This window comes from Apodemus sylvaticus, chromosome 4 (genome assembly GCF_947179515.1).
Source record: "Apodemus sylvaticus chromosome 4, mApoSyl1.1, whole genome shotgun sequence".
Classification (NCBI taxonomy): domain Eukaryota; kingdom Metazoa; phylum Chordata; class Mammalia; order Rodentia; family Muridae; genus Apodemus; species Apodemus sylvaticus.
The window spans coordinates 149,521,387-149,539,308 of NC_067475.1; the positions used below are offsets into that span (position 1 = coordinate 149,521,387).

Genomic DNA, 17,922 nt, shown 5'->3' on the forward strand with positions numbered 1-17,922 from the left:
GATGGGATCATGGTGATGAGTCAAGAGGTTGTTTTTCATTGCTAATTTTATCACAAAACAATATACATTTCATATATAATGTAATTTCTGATCCACTTGGAATATTTTTATGAGGAAAAAAATACATAATATTTTTAAAAACTGTATGATCTTACTATGAAGACCAGAATGGTTTCACACTTTTGATCCTCCTGCCTTACCATACCATAGTGTTGGGATTTCAAGTGTACATCATTATGCCCAACCATAATACAAATCTTATAAACCAGAGAAAAATTTAAAATAACACAAAAATCTTTGGTGCCCTCCAGCCTATAATATAATTTAAAACACATTAGGTGTCATTTTCCCTCTCCCCTGCCTGGGCTTACCTGTCTCCCATCGGCAAGTAAGCTGCCTTTCTTGCATATTTTCATTGGCCCAATAAGCCCAGTAAATATATCTTTGGTGGGGTCAACACCGGAATAATACATCTTAGCTAGGCACACAGGATCTGCAGAAGTGGGCCCCATTTCCTCAGGGACAGTCCATTCATATGTAAAGGTTTCTTTGGGAGCCACATGGGAGGCTGCTTGAGGACAAGGGCATAAGAATGGTCATCACAGAGTGGTTACATACGTGCTTCCAAATGTGACGACCAAGCCACGGAAGAGGTCAGGGTTAGTAATGCACTTCTAAGTTCCACGGACCCAATTAGAATAGAACTCCCCCTTGCGCTACCCTGTCACATTTGACAGACCGGTGTGATAAACTCAAGAATCCACAAATGTCTGCTAGGATTGGTCTCCCACTTTGTGTGCAGATATGGAATATGTCTATTTTCTTTCAAGTAGAACTAATGCTGAAGGTAAATACCATTGCTTCTGTCCTTCTGTCACGTGTGACAGTGCCTGGAAATAGGGGGTAATCAGTTCATTTTCTGTTGCCCAAACTGAGCAGCAAGTAATAGTAGAATGGAAAGGAACTTAACCTGTGATGCTTTGCAAATGTCAAAGTTTTCACCTGAAACTGTTTCAGAAACCAGCCTATAGCCATGTTGCAATTGGTAGCAGAATTAGGAGATTCCATTGATAGGCCTCAATAAAAAATATTTGAACATATTTGCATTTTGGATATTTTGTATCACTGAAATCATATTAATAAATGTTTGTAATAGTAAGAGTGCAAACACCACAAAACTATAATACCAGTATATTTATATAGTATAAGCTGAACCATATATAAAATATGTTACATATACACAGATGAAAGCAGAAGGATTAAATATACATCCGTATATTTATATGAAATTATGGATTACTAATAATTTCAGTTATAACTTTCTGTAATTTTCAAATATTTCAAAATGAGCCTCCAACCTTAACTTTGCAGGACCTTAAAAAATTCACCAAATTATATTTCAGAAATGTATAATTGATACAGTGTAACTAAATTCTTATTAGGATGGTCAGTAATTATCCAATTAAGACATAACAAAATTCTGTAAACTATTTGGAAAGGATAGAAAAGAGTTTTATGTTCTGTTCGTATTATTCCTAAAAGTAATATGGGCAGGGGTTGGTATCCTGCTTCATCTTTCTCAAGACTGAGTTCCCTACTCACCTTTTTTTGAGGAGTGGCCAGGTGGGCCATAGTTTGTGCCCTCATTTTCCTTGGTTAATCTTACCCCCATTGGCTGAATGCTGACAGGATATTGTCCTTTGTTATGAAAAGTGACTTTAATGGTGTCTCCTACTTCTGCCCAAATGACAGGACCTAGGGATAAAGAGAGCATTAGTTGTCTTCATTTGTCCTGGGAAATACAGATTATAGCTGTGTGTGTGTTTGTGTGTGTGTGTGTGTGTGTGTGTGTGTGTGTATGGCAAGTTGGAAAGCTTGGTGTTTCTAAAAGGATTGCCACAATGTAGTAAATTTGAAAAAAGGCAAGGATTTTTTTCTTTTATCCAACTTGAGAGAAATTATTTTGGTTATTGTCTTTCTTTAAGAAAGTAAAAATTGCACATCACAAAGCTAATTTATATTGTTTACACACCTACAAAAACATCTTGAGTATGTATACTTTCTTCAACCTAGTGGTCTGGGCTGAGTGGCCTTTGACCTCAGTTATGATAAGTTTAAGTTGAATGTGATGGATAAGCAGTGTTTTAGATGTAAAACTCTAAAACCGATGTTACCAATTGTAAAGATATGGCTATATAGCACATAAATGCTTGATGTAATATCTAAAAAAACATTTATTGAGGGTATCTTATCCTTTCTTGTAAGTGTTCCTGGCTAACATCTAACCCTTACTACAGTTTCACAAAAAAAATAACCATTATTGTTTTGATTTTATAGAAAAGATCAGGCAAAGAAAATTAAGTCACATTCAAAAGTCATCCAACCAGACATAAAGGGAAAGATTGACCCTTGAGTCTGGACTGTGTTTACCAGTTTTGAGAGAACTCGGAACTGGGAGCAACCTCTGGGACAGATCCAGCCTGGGTCATGGTAAGCCCACATTTGGTTTCTGAGAAAGTGTACTTTTGGCTTAGTCAGTTATTTAAAGCAACTCAAACAATTTCCCTTGTCTCTCATGAGAGATAAGTACTCATTCGCAGTCATGATATAATGAAATAGTGAATATTTATGACTGATAATTTTGGGGACAGGAGTGAGCCGCTGTGTCGGTGGTACCGATCTCCAGCTTCTGTCTAGGACTCATGCTGCAGGTCCTGGCACTTTTGTTCTTCCTGAAGTTGGGGTAGCCAAGAAGAAAGTGTAGTCACGCGTGTTCCGCTTGGACTCACCCAGGATTCCGAGATGTTCCTCATCAGGGCCTCTTAGTTTTTGGTTTGTGAAGGAGCCATCTTTGTACTCACGGTAAACCATTTTTTTATAAGAGCCACCAATTCTTGTGGCACCTTGCTCAAAAAATACCCTTGAATCACTGCCGAAAGGAAAAAAGGGGGTTGATTCTGGTATGGAGTCAGAACAGAGGGGGCACTTTACTTAAATCCTATCTGAAGAGAAGAGACGGGCTAAGTGCTTGGCACCGCACGGCAGCCCTGCTATGGTCCACATTGATTTCACTAAAGAAGCACAAACCTAGACCACTCTGGAGGTTCGGCGAGATTAAGGAAGAAGATCAAGGAGGAAGTTACAATTTAAAGTGAAACGGAAACAAATTCCAGCCTGACTGCGTGACCCCTGCTCCCCAGCAGACTCTTCTCATGTTCTTGTTGGGTGTCAGCATCGGCTCAGTGCCTAGTTGCTGGAAGTCACATGACTGTGCGGTTGCTAGTCTCCTTCCCGCTTACAAAGAAATTCAGTTTTAGAAAGTGATATGATTTTTACAGAGTCACCCTATTCATCTCTTCTTTTGTTTGACAAATGGGTTGGCACCAGCTTTTTGCCAGGACCTCTGTACTGGGTTGGTGAAATAGTGATGGGTGCGCTGAATTCCTCATCCGGATGTATCACACATCTCTCAGAGGAGACCCTAGCTCTGGTCACACGCACTGAAGAAGTTGAGTGCTGTAGAGCATTTCTCCTGTAAAGAGCAGGGTCGGCCACTCTTCGGAAGCCATTAGAAATTATTTCCTAAGACTCTGAGGTAAAAGGAGAGTTATCAGGGTAATGTGTGGGCGATGGAGAGAACCTACCACCAAATCTACCAAATCTAGAAGATTTACAAAAACGTAACACTCTGGGAAATTCAGAGGAGCAAGAACATTTATGTCATGAGTCTGTCCTGCTCCACAGCAAGGCTCCTTAAGCCTTCCGGCTTAAGCCTAAGCGGCCCTTAAGCCTTTCTTTGCCTGAGAACGTTTTACAGGACCCTAGGTACAGAGATATATAAAATAGGTTTACAAACCAAATATTATTGTGATAGGATAAGAAAACGTAAATTTATTTAAGACAAATTTTAAAATACATATAATTTTACCAGTCATTTAAAATGAAAGCAAAATTTCATATTAGTGAGAGGGGTGTGTTTATTTATCCTTACCAAAATCATTAAGTATTGGCTGTGTATCTGATACTGCAGAACACAGCATCTTCAACATTTTTTTCAGAACAAATTAATATTTTGGTTTATAATCATTAGTGTAGAAAGTATATAGTACTCATGGTACAAGTATGATCAAAGTCTTTGGAAACTGCTGGAAATTCTGCTTTAATCCCAAACAAAAACTCATTTAACAATGGTGTGTGTGTGTGTGTGTGTGTGTGTGTGTGTAACTCAAGTCAGCAACTCCTACAGCAATTTTTAAAAACAAATATTGTAACAAAAGATATGCTAGTTTGTACTTTCATGCTAAGGGACAGTGGTAAAACAATGAGATTTTGGGTGTAAGGGCAGAAAACTTTGTAATTCATAGCACACAATAGACTTGAATCTGAGCTTGTTGCAGATGTTGAGGTGTTGCAGGCAGCTGAGATGACACAGAGCGGCATGGAAAGGGCAAAGTGTGCATGGTGTGTATATGGTGTGCAGTGTGTGCATTGTGTACATGGTGTACATGTGGCTCCACGGCTACCGAGAGGAAATCTGTGTGACAGAACAGAGGATAGCACTGTCAGAAGCACCTTGGATAGATTCATGATGTATTATGTTTTTAATTAATTTTTGATTGTTGGGCTTTCAGAAAACTTTCACTGCTGACAAAATTTGCTCAGTCCTATATGGCGGCCCACAGTTGAAGAAGATGGGTCCAGAAACTACAGCAGAAGTAGAGGCTCTATGAGAGAGGAGTAAGGAGTGAGGTTTAGAGAGATAGAGGTGGGCAAGGGGCCAGGTTAAGGATTAGATATTCAGTTCCATGGCAATAAGGAAGGGTTTACAGCTTCAGTGTGAGTACTTTAGGGGAATCCCTCCAATAGCTGCTTAGAAAAAACATTAGGAAATAAAATACCATATGAGGAAAGCCAGTCTGAAAACAGTTTTTATAATTTCCATGAAAAGCAGTGAGCAGTTTCGTCATATTGGCAAAGAGGATGTAGGAAAGACAGCTTTCAGAGAAATGTAGAATCCAGTGATTCAGTACCTGATGAGGGCTGTGGGTGGCACTGGTGATGGAATGGGAGTCAGGACAGTGTGTAGGCCGGGACCTCGGCACATCGGTGAGTGTGATAATGCTGTTCACCAAGTGCAGAGGAAATTGCTTTGCACAAGACACAGTGAATTGAGTTTGGACACACTGAGTTGGACTGTCCTCAACCAAGTAGAGATGTCATAAAGAAAAATCGAAATACAAGTGTGAAATTTGTAAGAGTCTTGTAGACTGGAAATGCAGCTTTGGGAGTTGTCATATGTGGTTGTCAGTGTAGCCTGGAACTTAAGTCTGTGCTTCAGGAGTCACAGACCTGGGCACAGCTAGGCCCAACTCTCCAACATCAGATAACACAGCATAAACTTCAGAAAAGCTTTTTAAAAAGGAAATTTAAAGATGGATCCCAGACAAGGATTCTGTGAAACAGTAGTGTGACATAAGTAGACATAGATTAATGGCATAATCTCATTGATACTTATTTTGCGCATATGTACCAATGTATGCCATGGAGTATATGTGAATGTCAGCGGACAGCTTTCGAAAGTAAGTTGTCTCCTTCTACCATATGGGCCCTGGGAATGGAACTCAGTTTATTAGGCTTGGCAGCAAGCGCCTTTCCCCACTGAGTCATCTCCATGATGCCTGCTGACTTTTAAGATGTCACCTTCCCTTCTTTGTGGAAAGTGACAGGAAAGGAAGACTGAAAGAGAATGCCTCATCTTACGAAAACCAGCCTGACATATCCAAAGTGTCAACTGTGTGCACCATAGGATACCACACAGAGAGGGAAGGACTACATAATAGGAGAAAATTCTCTGTTGAGTATCTGATGAAGGAATTATATTCAGGCAACATAATGAACTCCTAGCTAACAAATACCAACAGAAACAACCCAAGTTGGAACTAGACAAAGGACATAAGTGAGGGCCTTATATCTGAAGAAGATATATGTATGGCCAGTAGGCCCTACATAAATACTTCACATCCTTAGTCATAAAGGAAATGGTCTTGGTGTGGCGCTACCTTTCCAGAGCTGTTAAGTTCTCTCCAGTGAAGATGTCTGTCCCAGAAGGAGCATAGTCCCAGATGATCTCCTCCGCAGCAATGTAGTAGTGTCTCACATGTTTATCCTGGATATTGTCCTCTGGCGAGGGCTTGTTACAGTCACGAACCTGGAAGAAGGCCTGCAACCCAGCTGAAAGAACCCAGAGAAGGCCCTGATGAGTGGTGCCGATCGCTGATGAGGCGGCACGTAGAGATTAATCAATCCGCACAGGTAATGCAGCAAAGCATGGTAAACATGTTTACAGACTGCTGGTGGAAAGTTATTTTTAAAACAGACGTATGTCTGCTTTATGTATTTATGTATGTTTTGTGTATTTATGACATTAAGAAGCATGTGCATGTTCAAAATAAGATACTGGTCTTTGTGGGATTGTTCTTGAGAGTCTAGACCTTCATTGTCACACACCCATTGAAGTTTTAATTGAATCAGCCTTTTATTTTGAAGGGGTTGGCTGTTTTAAAACAATAGTCTTTGAGGGAATTATATTTCCAGAGGTAGATTTTTTTCAAAGTCTTATTTCCTCTGGGGATAAATTTCACAAATAGGTTTTAAGAACTAAATGATTTTATACCTTGCATCACAAAGAGAACTGACATTTACAAGCTAAGCTAAGGCAAAGAACAGACAAATCAAAGATGAATAAAGAAGTTGGTTTTACTTGACACAAGTCAAAAACCAAGCTACTTTCCAGCATAACATATGTATCTGTTTTTACAGCATTTTATTCTACATTGAGAAACTACAAATGACACTATATTTTCATGTCAGAACCCATGGCTATATTCTAGAAAATAATATTTCCACATATCATTACTTTATAAATATTCCAAGCTTACCTGCTCTTACTTCATTATGATATAAACATGGAGACAAAACTAAGATAATAATTCAGTGTTCAGATTCCTTAACTAGCTTCTTGGTTCTGTTTTTCTTCTACCTTCTACTAGTAGATCAACTAAGACACAGCTTTTTTTTAACAACTGGCAGCTAACTAGAGGTGAAGACATCTTACCTTTCAGGTGGTTTAGGTTCTGGCAACTGAGCATCCAGACTCCAGGACTTTGGGCCACCATATAAGCATCAATTAGGGTGGCAGGGAACAGGTTGATTATATCAGTATGGTAGTTCTTGCTGGTCAGGGCTTGACCATGAAAGAAAGCTGAATGCACATCAACTTCATTACCCATACCAAAGAGGTACCACTTCACTCTGTCTTCTGCACACATCGAGAGCCCCGGGAGGCTTCCAAATGTGTATCCATTTATAGCTGCAAGTCAAAATTAGAGTGTTTGCCCCATAGTCACTTGTGCTTGGGCTATTGATAGTAACCTTTATAAAATACAAAACCAGTTTAGTATAGAAAATATCTGCCACAACAGTAGTTATCTGCCCCTCCCTTATCCATGCCAGACATTGCTAATCAATCACATACTCTTTTATTTTTGGAATTTAATTCAGGCTAAGGGTCATTGTCAATACTATACTGAAGATGAATATTAAATGCAATATTACAAATAAAACTTATAGGGTCTCTGATGTTTATAAACTATGCACATCAGTTTTATATGTTTGTATATAAATGTGGATGCATCCATATACAGATAGAAAGTACTCATTTAAAGATAAAGTACTAAATGCTATTTAATAATCAGTTATTAACTACTTGTAGGGAAAGGGAAGATGATTTAATTTTTTTTCTTTTTGCTTAAAACTTTTTTCACAGCAGTGTGGTGGTGGCGCATGCTTTTAATCCCAGCACTTGGGAGGCAGAGGCAGGCGGATTGCTGAGTTCCAGGACAGCCTGGTCTACAGAGTGAGTTCCAGGACAGCTAGGGCTACACAGAGAAACCCTGTCTGGAAAAAAAACCCCCCCCAAAAAAAAAACCCAAAAAAACCCTTTTTTCACTTCTATGAAATTCTTTTGTAATAACAAAAACAAGTAAAAATGTTTCTAAGATTGAAAGACAAAATTCAAAGAGATTTGAAGAAAGAAAAGGAATTCAGGAAGGGGCAGAAATGATCAGAACCAGGAAGCCCTGAAAGCTCAAAAGCATTATGGCATGAGACCCTTGGAAGAAAACAAGGGTCACTATTTAGTTGGGCAGTTCTAGGAAATTTACAGGGAGAAATATTAATGTTAAGAACCATTAACATGGCCTTGAGAGAAATGGCTCAGCAGTTAAGATCACTGACTGCTCTTCCAAAGGTCCTGAGTTCAATTCCCAGGACCACATGGTGGCTCATAACCATCTGTAATGGGATCTGACACCCTCTTCTGGTGTATCTGAAGACAGCTACAATGTACTCATCATATACATAAAATAAATAAATAAAAATCTTTAAAAAAAAAGAACTATTAGCATACCAGATGTGACAGAGGTAGCAAACCATATCCATTCAGACTAGAAAATTGGGTATATTTTTAAATGTCTGCTTTTGTTAACAAGATAACAGAGGAAAAGGTGAAAATGAATTGACAGGAGATACTCATGTCAATGAAAGCAAAACAAAAACTTTTAGATAGAAAGTTGGAAATAACCTCATCTTCTAATTTGGAAGTACAGTTATTGTTTTCTCAGTTTTTAAGTGAAGATAATTTTAAGGAAGCTAAAGGAAAGTAAAATGTATACTTTTAGATCTAATGATTGTTAAGGTATTTAATTTTTCACCTAAGTTCTGAAGGATAGACAACCCAAGTTCATTATTTTTGTCCCTGGGAATGGAGGAAAAGCTTGGGCATCAAGGAGACGTCTTTAGGAGTTACTAGGCACAAGCTAGAGCCATCTGAGATTAGGGAGCCTCAGTTAAGAAAAGCCTCCATAAGATCCAGCTCTAAGGCGTTTTCTTAGTGATTTGTGGGGAAGACCCAGCCTGGTATTGGTGGTGCCACCCTTGGCTGATGGTCCTAGGCTCTCTAAGAAAGCAAACTGAGTGCACTCCTCTGTGGCCTCATCATCAGCTCCTGCCTCCAGGTTTCTGCACTGTTTGGGTCCCTGCCCTGACTCCCTTCATAATGGACTATGTAATGAAATTGAAAATAAACCCTCTCTTCTCAAACTTGCCTTTGTTCACGGTGTTTCATCATAGCAATTGTAACCCTAATTAAGACACATATCAAATTGCAAGTCCAATATGCTTTTGATATCAGAGCTTCAGGCTAGAAGTACTCATGTGAGGGAATAATCTTAACAGTTATTAAAATGAAATGGAACATGTCTTTTATAATCTTACAGTACATCCTGTTGCTTTCCTGGAAGTCTTCATTGTCTGTATCAACTTTCTCTGATTCAGAGCAGAAGGTTTTGATATTTTCTTCTAGATACCAGCTGAGATTTTCATCCACCACAGAGAACATTGCTACAAATTCTTGGTCAACGTCTTTCTCTTTTTCCTTATATAGAGAACCTGAAGTAGAAATTTGTAACTTAGTAGATCTGAAATTTTAGCATGTGATTTGACTTTTATTTTTAGTATATTTGAGCTTCTTTTTAAATAAATTTAGTATTTATTTTCTTAGTACACAGGTGTTTACCATCCATTCCACTTTGTGGAAGCACTCAGCAAAGTTTACATGTCACACTGCATGCTCTGGTATCTATATACTCGCTGGCAAAAACATTAAATGTATTTTGGCTACTGAGAAGGTTACAATTCAAATGCACCAAAATCTACTGGCACACACATATAGCCAAAAGCCAACACAAGAAGTTGTTGCAGGTAACTATTGATCCAAAGAACATTACATTTCAAACTCTGGAGTTATACTATATTCATGAGGCAAGGAATAAATACACTATTATACTTACTAATATAATACAGGTAACTCCAGACGTCGACAGGGAGTGCCACTGAGGTAATCACAAATAGCAAAGCCGTGTATCTCTATATCACACTACTGCTGGAACTTAACACCCAGCAAACCTATCCCTCAGGGCACTGGTTTCAAACTTCATTGTCATTTTCCTGACAAAATGTTTGTTCCATTTTTCATGTCCTCAAGACCTACGCTATATTTTTTGACATGTTCTACTCTTAACCTTTATCTACTCAACTGCAACATAGAATAATTTGAAGTTTAAGAAAAAAATTGAAAAAGAAAATGTAAACAAACTGTCACATATCTGTCTCCCATATTGTGAGCAGTGAGAAGATTTATACCTTTTTTACAGACTATTAAAGGTCCTATGAGTCCTGATGCAATATCTTTTGGAGCATCAACATGGGAGTGGTAAATCCTGGTCACACAATTGCTGTCTCCCTCACCAGGACTTTGCTCAAAGGCATGCAGCACATACAAATACTGTTGTCCAGGAAACACTTTGTCATCGGCTTTTTGAAGATCAGTGGTGTTGTCAGGGTAGACGGCCCCTGGAAAGCAGCACATGGTGGCATTAGAAAGTGACTACATTTGAACATAGTTGGAGGACTAGTCAGTCCTCAACATCTAGTGGCTGTCCTTTGGACATTTAGCAATGTCCTATTTGGACTCATAAAAAATAAATAAATGAGAGGCTAAGGTGCAGGTAGCTTGTAAACCTCAGAGAAATGATTATTACTCAGTTAGAAATTGACATACACAACAAACACTTCAGGATGACTGTGACTTTCATAGTTTAAGGGAAAGCTCTCACCTTTGGGTCATGGTATAAAAAAAATTAAGTAAAATAGCCACATTCTTGTATAATTTCCTATGTAATATCAGACTTGTGTGTGTGTGTTGTAATTAAAGAACTCAAAAAATTTACACGTAATTTTAGAAATTTTCAACCTTCTGCTTCCTCTAAGTCTTGGTGGATTTCCCCTGAACCTGTCCGCCCAGCTTTAACAATGTGAGCTGAAAGCCATCCTTGTTTTTCTCCATAACCCACTCAACGTTATCTTCAGCCATATGATATTGTTTTAAAATGAATTTCAGACATATTTAATTACTTAATATCTGAGCATGTATCATTAAAAGATAAGAATTTTTCTTTATGGTCTTTTGAAAATTAATGTTGACTCTCTATCATACTATGATGCTGTAAAAAAGAAAAAGCACGGTAGCCAGTTGTTATACTATTAGCAGAACCATTTGGTTCAGAAAAACAAAAAAGAAATGGTGTAATGTGGAATCCCGTCCTTTGGTTATGATACGGCCCTTGCAATTTTGCAATCAGAGCAGCTGTGATTATTTACAGAAGACTCTCACAAGGTTGGGCTCAGAGATGACTCATGAGGCAGTTCAGGAATCAGTGTTACAGGGCAACCCTGTCCTCCCCTAGTACTGCCTGTGCATTGCCATGTTCCTGCAACTAAACCTAGATAAACTCATTGGTCTATCATGTGAAACTTAGGTAGAATAATTTCTTTAGTCTAATCATTTTTTTTTTGTACAAGATCTGGGGTATAAGACAAAAGCCCATGTCTCTTCAAAGAAAGACACACAACATCTAATATTCACTTTGTAAAAGATAGCTTTAAAAATTAAAATTTGGCCGGGCGGTGGTGGCGCAAGCCTGTAATCCCAGCACTCTGGGAGGCAGAGGCAAGCGGATTTCTGAGTTCAAAGCTAGTGTGGTCTACAGAGTGAGTTCCAGGATAGCCAGGGCTATACAGAGAAACCCTGTCTAAAAAACAAACAAACAAACAAAAAAACATAAACAAACAAACAAACAAAAACCAAAATAAAAAAAAATTAAAATTTATTTTACATGTGTGTAAAATAAATTTATTTTACTCTATGTGTGTGTGTGTGTGTGTGTGTGTGTGTGTGTGTGTGTTTTGTTATGGTGCACATGTGGAGTTAAGCTGACGACTTGGGGGAGTCAGTTCTCTCCTTTCACCGTGTGAGTTCCAGGGACTGCATACAGGTCCTCTACCTGTGCGGCTGATGTATGACATTATTCAGGCCACCTTAGCTGGTCGGAGTTTATGGGAGGTCAGAATGGAAGGTGATAGCAGCTACAACATGATCAGTGGAAGAACTGCAAAGATAAGAGAGCTTCCACCCTGACTCTTCCCTTCCCTCTGACTGCATGCCCCTTCTAATTTCCAGGCACATTATCCACTTCTCATACTCTTCCTCTATTAGATGAGGAAGTAAGCACTGGTGACCCGCCTGTGGCTCTCACTATCTATCAGCTTGCAGTCCATTTAGTCACGTGTGGCATTCCCACTACACAAAGTCACATAGCCAGAAGAAACACAGCACCATGGTGACGAGTTCCAATCCCATTATAAAATAGATGAGTGTCAAAGGCTATGGTTATAGGTTCCATCTAAAGGTATCAATTCTAGAAGTCAAAAGGCTTTCCTACGGAAGAGAGGAAACTCCTACTACAAGGCACACCGAACTTACCCTCAGACGCCTTGGAATAAGTTATCCCATGTGCATGAAAAGTGTAGGGTCTAGAGGCAAAGTTCTTTAAGTGAACGTAAACGTTATCTCCAACTTCAGCTTTGATGACAGGGCCTAAAAACCCTAGCCAGGCTGGTTTGTCTACAGTCTTTTTAAAAGTGCCATCTGTGTACTCAGAATAAAGGGCCTTCTTATATTTTCTTCCAATTCGATCTGGACCATTTTGAAGATAGAAATTGGACTGTTCCCTGAAAAGGAAAAGACACTTTCATCAGAAGCCAACATTCCTGGTGATAGCATAAGAACTTACGAGGATCAATGATGACATCACATTCAGTCTCTGCCTGTAGAATAGACCCCTCCAAAAAATGAAGGGGGAGGCTGGTGAATGACTTTGTTATTTTAATTGTATGAGGTATTTCATATCAGACATATGGTAGAGAACCACCTGTGAAGACAATGTAACACCATGGTACAAAAAAATAAAACTAAAGAAAACTGAGTGGAACTAAATTAATTCTTGTAAATTATTTAGTTTTTTTGTGTGCATGTGCATGTGTGTGTGTGCATGTGCACATGCACACATGAGTGCATCTCTTACCTGTCATGTGGAAGCTAGAGGTCTATGTTAGGATCTTCCTAGATCACTTTCCACATTAGTTTTTGAGACAAAGTCTCTTACACTGCAGTCAATGGAGCTCGGCATTGCAGCCGGCCACTGAGCTCCCAACCCCACCTGCCAGGGTGTCTCTTCCTTCAGTGGTACATTGTAGTCAGCTGTGTCCTGCTTTATCTGGGTTCTGGGTATCGGGCCTCAAGTCTTCATGCCTTTACAGCAAATCCATTAACCTGGATCTTTTCCCCCAGCCCCGATCTATCATTTTCATTTCTATTAGGAGTCCTAGAATTGATTTGTATGATATACATGGGTTTAAAAATTACCTTTGTATTTCAATTACCACTTGCATTTTTAATCCTATCCTACTATAGAACAGTGAATGTTTATATTCTGATTAATGCCACTTAATAATTTGAAAATTCTCTTAAATATACCAACATAATAAATAGAATCCGGAAGGAAAAGAAAGAAAAGAAAGAGGGGGCATTTGATATTTGCACCAAAACTGAACTTACACAGTTAATTCTCAGTAAGATCTGTTAGTGAACAGTGCCATGAAGCCATTCAGAAGGACTCCACTAAATCCTGGTCTTGGTAAGATTCTTCACAACCAAGGTCTTGCATTTGTATCTGTGTATGTCTATCCTGTCACAGACCATTGGTTTTCAATCTTTACCATGTTCCACGTAATCATCACAGGGTATAACCTGATTGAAAATGAAACTTTATCATGTTTCCTGGGTTGAGATCATCTGCAAGGGTCAGATATATTTTTCTTTTCATGTTTCAAGGCAAAAATGGAGCTAGTGAAGGGCTCTGGAGTTGTCACAAAAAGTTGAAGGCATGAGTGCCAAAAGTCTAGGACCCTAGCCTTGTATTGTCTAAATATTAACCTGAAGATTTAGCTATTCAGGCACTATGTGATATACAAATACATGCCTGGCCTCAGTTTGTCGATTCTGACTGGGGACAAAGGGGCGTGGAACACAGGCACCTGCGTTTTTTTGCACACAGGTTAGTGTATTCTGGCACAGGCATCCACTCTGAACTTTGGGAACCTATAAGGTTGAAGCTGACGAGCAGCCAGTGCAGAGGAAGTAGGGTTCCTTGGTGCTATGAGACAGGAATATGGAAAGTTCTCTTCTCTGCTGGTAGCACGGTGGTGTTAGATCTTTTCATTTTATGGTTGTCCAGATGAAACCTGGAAATTGTTGTCAGGAACACTGCTACTTGGCAGTGTTTCTGGTGGCTGAATTTGGGCAGAAGGAGCAAGACACTGGTAGGAGCAGAGACACATTCCCCCAGATAGACTAAGGACTTCTAGGGTGACAGTCTCAGAGACAACCATAGACTGATTTCAGACACTCCTGATTGTCCAAAAACACCAGGACTCGCAAAGGAGGCAAAATTGCATACTGAAAAATGATGGATATGGTGTTTCTTGCTTTTTCAAACCCATCCTGGTATGATAAGTTACACCAAAAGCAGTAAGAATAAAACAGTTAAAAATACCTCAATTATGGAGTGGCAAAAGCCTGCCAAAAACACTTGCCCTGGTGTGTCTTGCTTGTGTTACCTTATAGTTGTTACATGCTTCTTGTGTTAAGGAAAAGCAGAAGGAAAAAATGAGATGGCTTGGAGAGTTCAGAAACTCCATGAAAAAAGAACAGAACATACGTGTGAACTCTGTCCAAAACCACAGTAGTAATATGGACAGGAGAAATCTTAATGAATCTGTGCTTTAGCAGCATCTAGGCTGTGCAGCCCTGAAGACCCCCAAGATGCAGGCTGTCCATCGTGTTGAGAGGGGCCCATAGAGGACAAATTCATTCACAGCCAGTTGCACTGATGTCCCCTTTCCCATCTAGCCAGAAGAACCCTGGACTAATCTCAAACACATCTGTCTAAACCTCATTATAAATTGTCTTCAGGGTTTGACACCATTTCTAGGAGACTTGTCTGAAAACATTAGCAAACATCTTAATCCACCATGCTCTGCTGATGCACATCTTCCACAGGCCCAGGTTTTAAAGCAGCCTTCAAGTCCTTAAAGCTTTCTTGAAACACCTTATGCATCCGTTTTCCTGAGTGCGACTTTACAGCACCCAGGACTCCATCCCGTCCCATAGACTGTAACCGGTGTCCACTTGTCAAAACACATCCACAGCCCTAGTGTTTTATTACTCATTTCTTAAAATGGAATGTACTTAGCCTTGTGACTCATTTTTTTCTAGACAAAGTTTGTGGAGGAGATAAAATACATATGAAAATTGCCTTTAAAATAAGAATTGATCTGGAGTCAAATGAACTCAGAGCTTTTTTTTTTCATTTCTTTATTAGATCTTTTCTTTTTTTAATTAATTAATTAAATTATACACTCCTCCCTGTTCTCCATCTGACTGCTCAGCATCCTATACTCTTTGCCATCCCCGTCTCCATGTGGATGACCTCACGCCCCACCCCCACCTGACCTCTAAATTCCCTGGGGCCTCCAGTCTCTTGAGGGTTAGGTGTGTCATTTCTGAACACAGACCCAGCAGTCTTCTACTGTATGTGTATTGGGGGCCTCATGTCAGCAGATGTGTGCTGCCTGTTTGGTAGTTCGGTGTTAGAGAGATCTCAGGTGTCCAGATTATTTTATAGATTTGGAATCTCTCTTTCTGTCTCTGTGTCTCTCTCTCTCTGTCTCTCTCTGTCTGTCTGTCTCTGCCTCTTTCTGTTTCTGTCTGTCTGTCTGTCTCTCTTTCTCTCTCTCTCTCTTTCTCTCTCTCTCTCTCTCTCTCTCACACACACACACACACACACACACACACACACACCAGACTGGTTTTTCAATTTTGCCTGGGAATTGTGAGAAATTTTCCTTAGGAAATTGGGAAATATTTAACTTGGGGGAGGTCTATTTGCTTGTGGTGCTGTTTTCCAAAAAAACATCAGCAAACCATTCATGGTTTGGGGACAAAAGTTCAGCCACCTACTGGAAGCTTATGGGAACTTTGCCAGTCAACTGGTTTGAACCAAACAAATCATTCACATTTATTGTCAGTCCTTCCTAATGACAAGTGTAACCTGCGCCTTTCTACTCATTACAGCAAATGGGTTTCCTTCCCAGCAACCACATTTTCTATTTTAGCCCATTTTCCCCCTTTAAAGGAAAAAACAAAAACCAAACCAAAACAAACCAAAACAACAACTGCATGCATTCCCTGTCATTTCTGGTAGGCTCAGCATCAGAACTGAGTTTTTAAATGGCAGATAATGTGTCTTTAATGCCACTATAACTAGTTAATAGTATCAGTCCACTGGTGAGTTCAGAGTCCATTGAAGTGGTTTTGCTCTATCCTTGCCTTGGCTACTAAAGTCTCTAGATTATTAGCAGAATTTTGTCTTCACTGGTTGAAATGCTTCATTTAATGTTCAGTGCTGAATAACCAATTGCCACACAGCAGCCTGAAGTAATAGCTACTTATAACCTCATAGTCGGATGAGTCATCAGTCTGACAGGTCACGTCTGTGTTCTGTGACTTGGGCATCATGGCACTGAAATAAAGGGAGTGCCACCCTAAGCTCTCCCCTAAAAAATTGTGGAAAATTCCATTTCCTGAACTAGTCAGGTTGGAGGCACAATTCTGTGTCTTTATTCTGTAGGACCATTTGCTTGTGGCTGATTTCTGGGGCCTCTCTCAGGAGACTGCTTACATGCTTCCCAAGCAACCCTTTCCAATGTCCAGTAAACAACAGGACACAGACTCCTCCTTAATCTTTGAAATCTCTAATGTTTTCTTTAGTAGCAGGACCACCCCCCCAACCCACCCCCACCCCCCACCCCCCCTTCCCCTGCCCCACAGCAACTCTTCTCTTCTACCCCAGGCTGCTATGCAGTTAACTAAAACATGAATCCTGTAAGGGATGTCTCATCCTACACACAGATTCTAGAGTTTTAGGCTGGGATGTTTTTTGCAGGCCATTTCAGAAATACTTGCTTTAATATATAAAAACCACAGGAAAATGTCTAGCTATAGGCAGCTCAACTAATGGGCATGCAGCACAAACCTAAGTGAATTATACATCAAAAAAAGCTTTGTTCTGCAAGCACAGCAGGGAGACAATGCTAATCAACCTTCTTCTCGGGCAGGAGAAATGGAATTTGTTGTAGCAAATAGAGCATGAAATGTTAAGGTTGTTTAGTGTGTTGGGAGAAGCTGTCCTTTCTGAGGTGCTTGTCCCTTCCAAACCATTGTTTGCTATTTTTATTTAGCAGCCTCAGAGAATGGGGCACTGTTTATTGTCACAATTGTGGGGGAAGTGGATTTTCCCAATAATGTTAGCAAAAATTTGTATTCCTGTAGAAGATTGAAAAAGAAAAAAGAAAAAAAAATGAGGCAGCGTCTCATGTTCCTCAAGTTTGACTCAACCTTACTGAGTGAAATTGAGGACATGACAGCTCGTAAGTATTGTCGAGAAGAAATGTTTTATTGTAGTTATAGGGGAGAGTACTGAGTGCATCCAGAGACATCTGGAAGAGTGCAGAATGACAGGAGAGAGAGAGGAGGAAAGTCAGAGCAAAGAGAGGAGAGCCAGGAAAACAAAGAGGCCAAGAGCTAGCCAAGAGAGACCTGAGGGACCCGAGCCATGGATGAAATGGCAGGCTATATAGAAGAGAGAAACTAAGGGAAATTAAGTGCCTGGGTTGGAGAGGGAGGAAAAGAGCAGAAAGGAATCACAGATACTGAGAGAACCTGGAGGCCAGCTGTATACTGGTCCCTTCATAGGCACCACAGTCAGCCATGTGCCCTGGGTTTCTTTGGGACCTGACACCTGACACTCACCATGAACTCCTTTAATAGTTTTTAAAATTATTTTT

The 17,922-nt window shown here is 39.8% G+C and overlaps 1 protein-coding gene across 9 annotated transcripts in view; it reads right to left on the minus strand.

Annotated features, from left to right (window-relative positions):
• Cp (ceruloplasmin) overlaps positions 1–17,922 on the minus strand; it is a 56,008-nt gene that overhangs the window by 34,688 nt on the left and 3,398 nt on the right. For 8 of the 9 annotated variants that reach the window (XR_007977553.1, XR_007977555.1, XR_007977554.1 and 5 more), the window contains exons 2-9: positions 12,440–12,687; positions 10,261–10,470; positions 9,334–9,507; positions 7,115–7,369; positions 6,060–6,231; positions 2,790–2,929; positions 1,603–1,755; positions 372–571 (exon numbers count right to left, since the gene is read on the minus strand). Coding sequence is in view for 6 of the 9 variants with exons in the window: in XM_052180750.1 (XP_052036710.1) it covers positions 372–571; positions 1,603–1,755; positions 2,790–2,929; positions 6,060–6,231; positions 7,115–7,369; positions 9,334–9,507; positions 10,261–10,470; positions 12,440–12,687 (1,552 nt within the window). In the remaining 3 variants the exon portion in view is untranslated. The remainder of the gene's footprint in view (positions 1–371; positions 572–1,602; positions 1,756–2,789; positions 2,930–6,059; positions 6,232–7,114; positions 7,370–9,333; positions 9,508–10,260; positions 10,471–12,439; positions 12,688–17,922) is intronic. The other variant, XM_052180753.1, reaches the window with a different exon arrangement.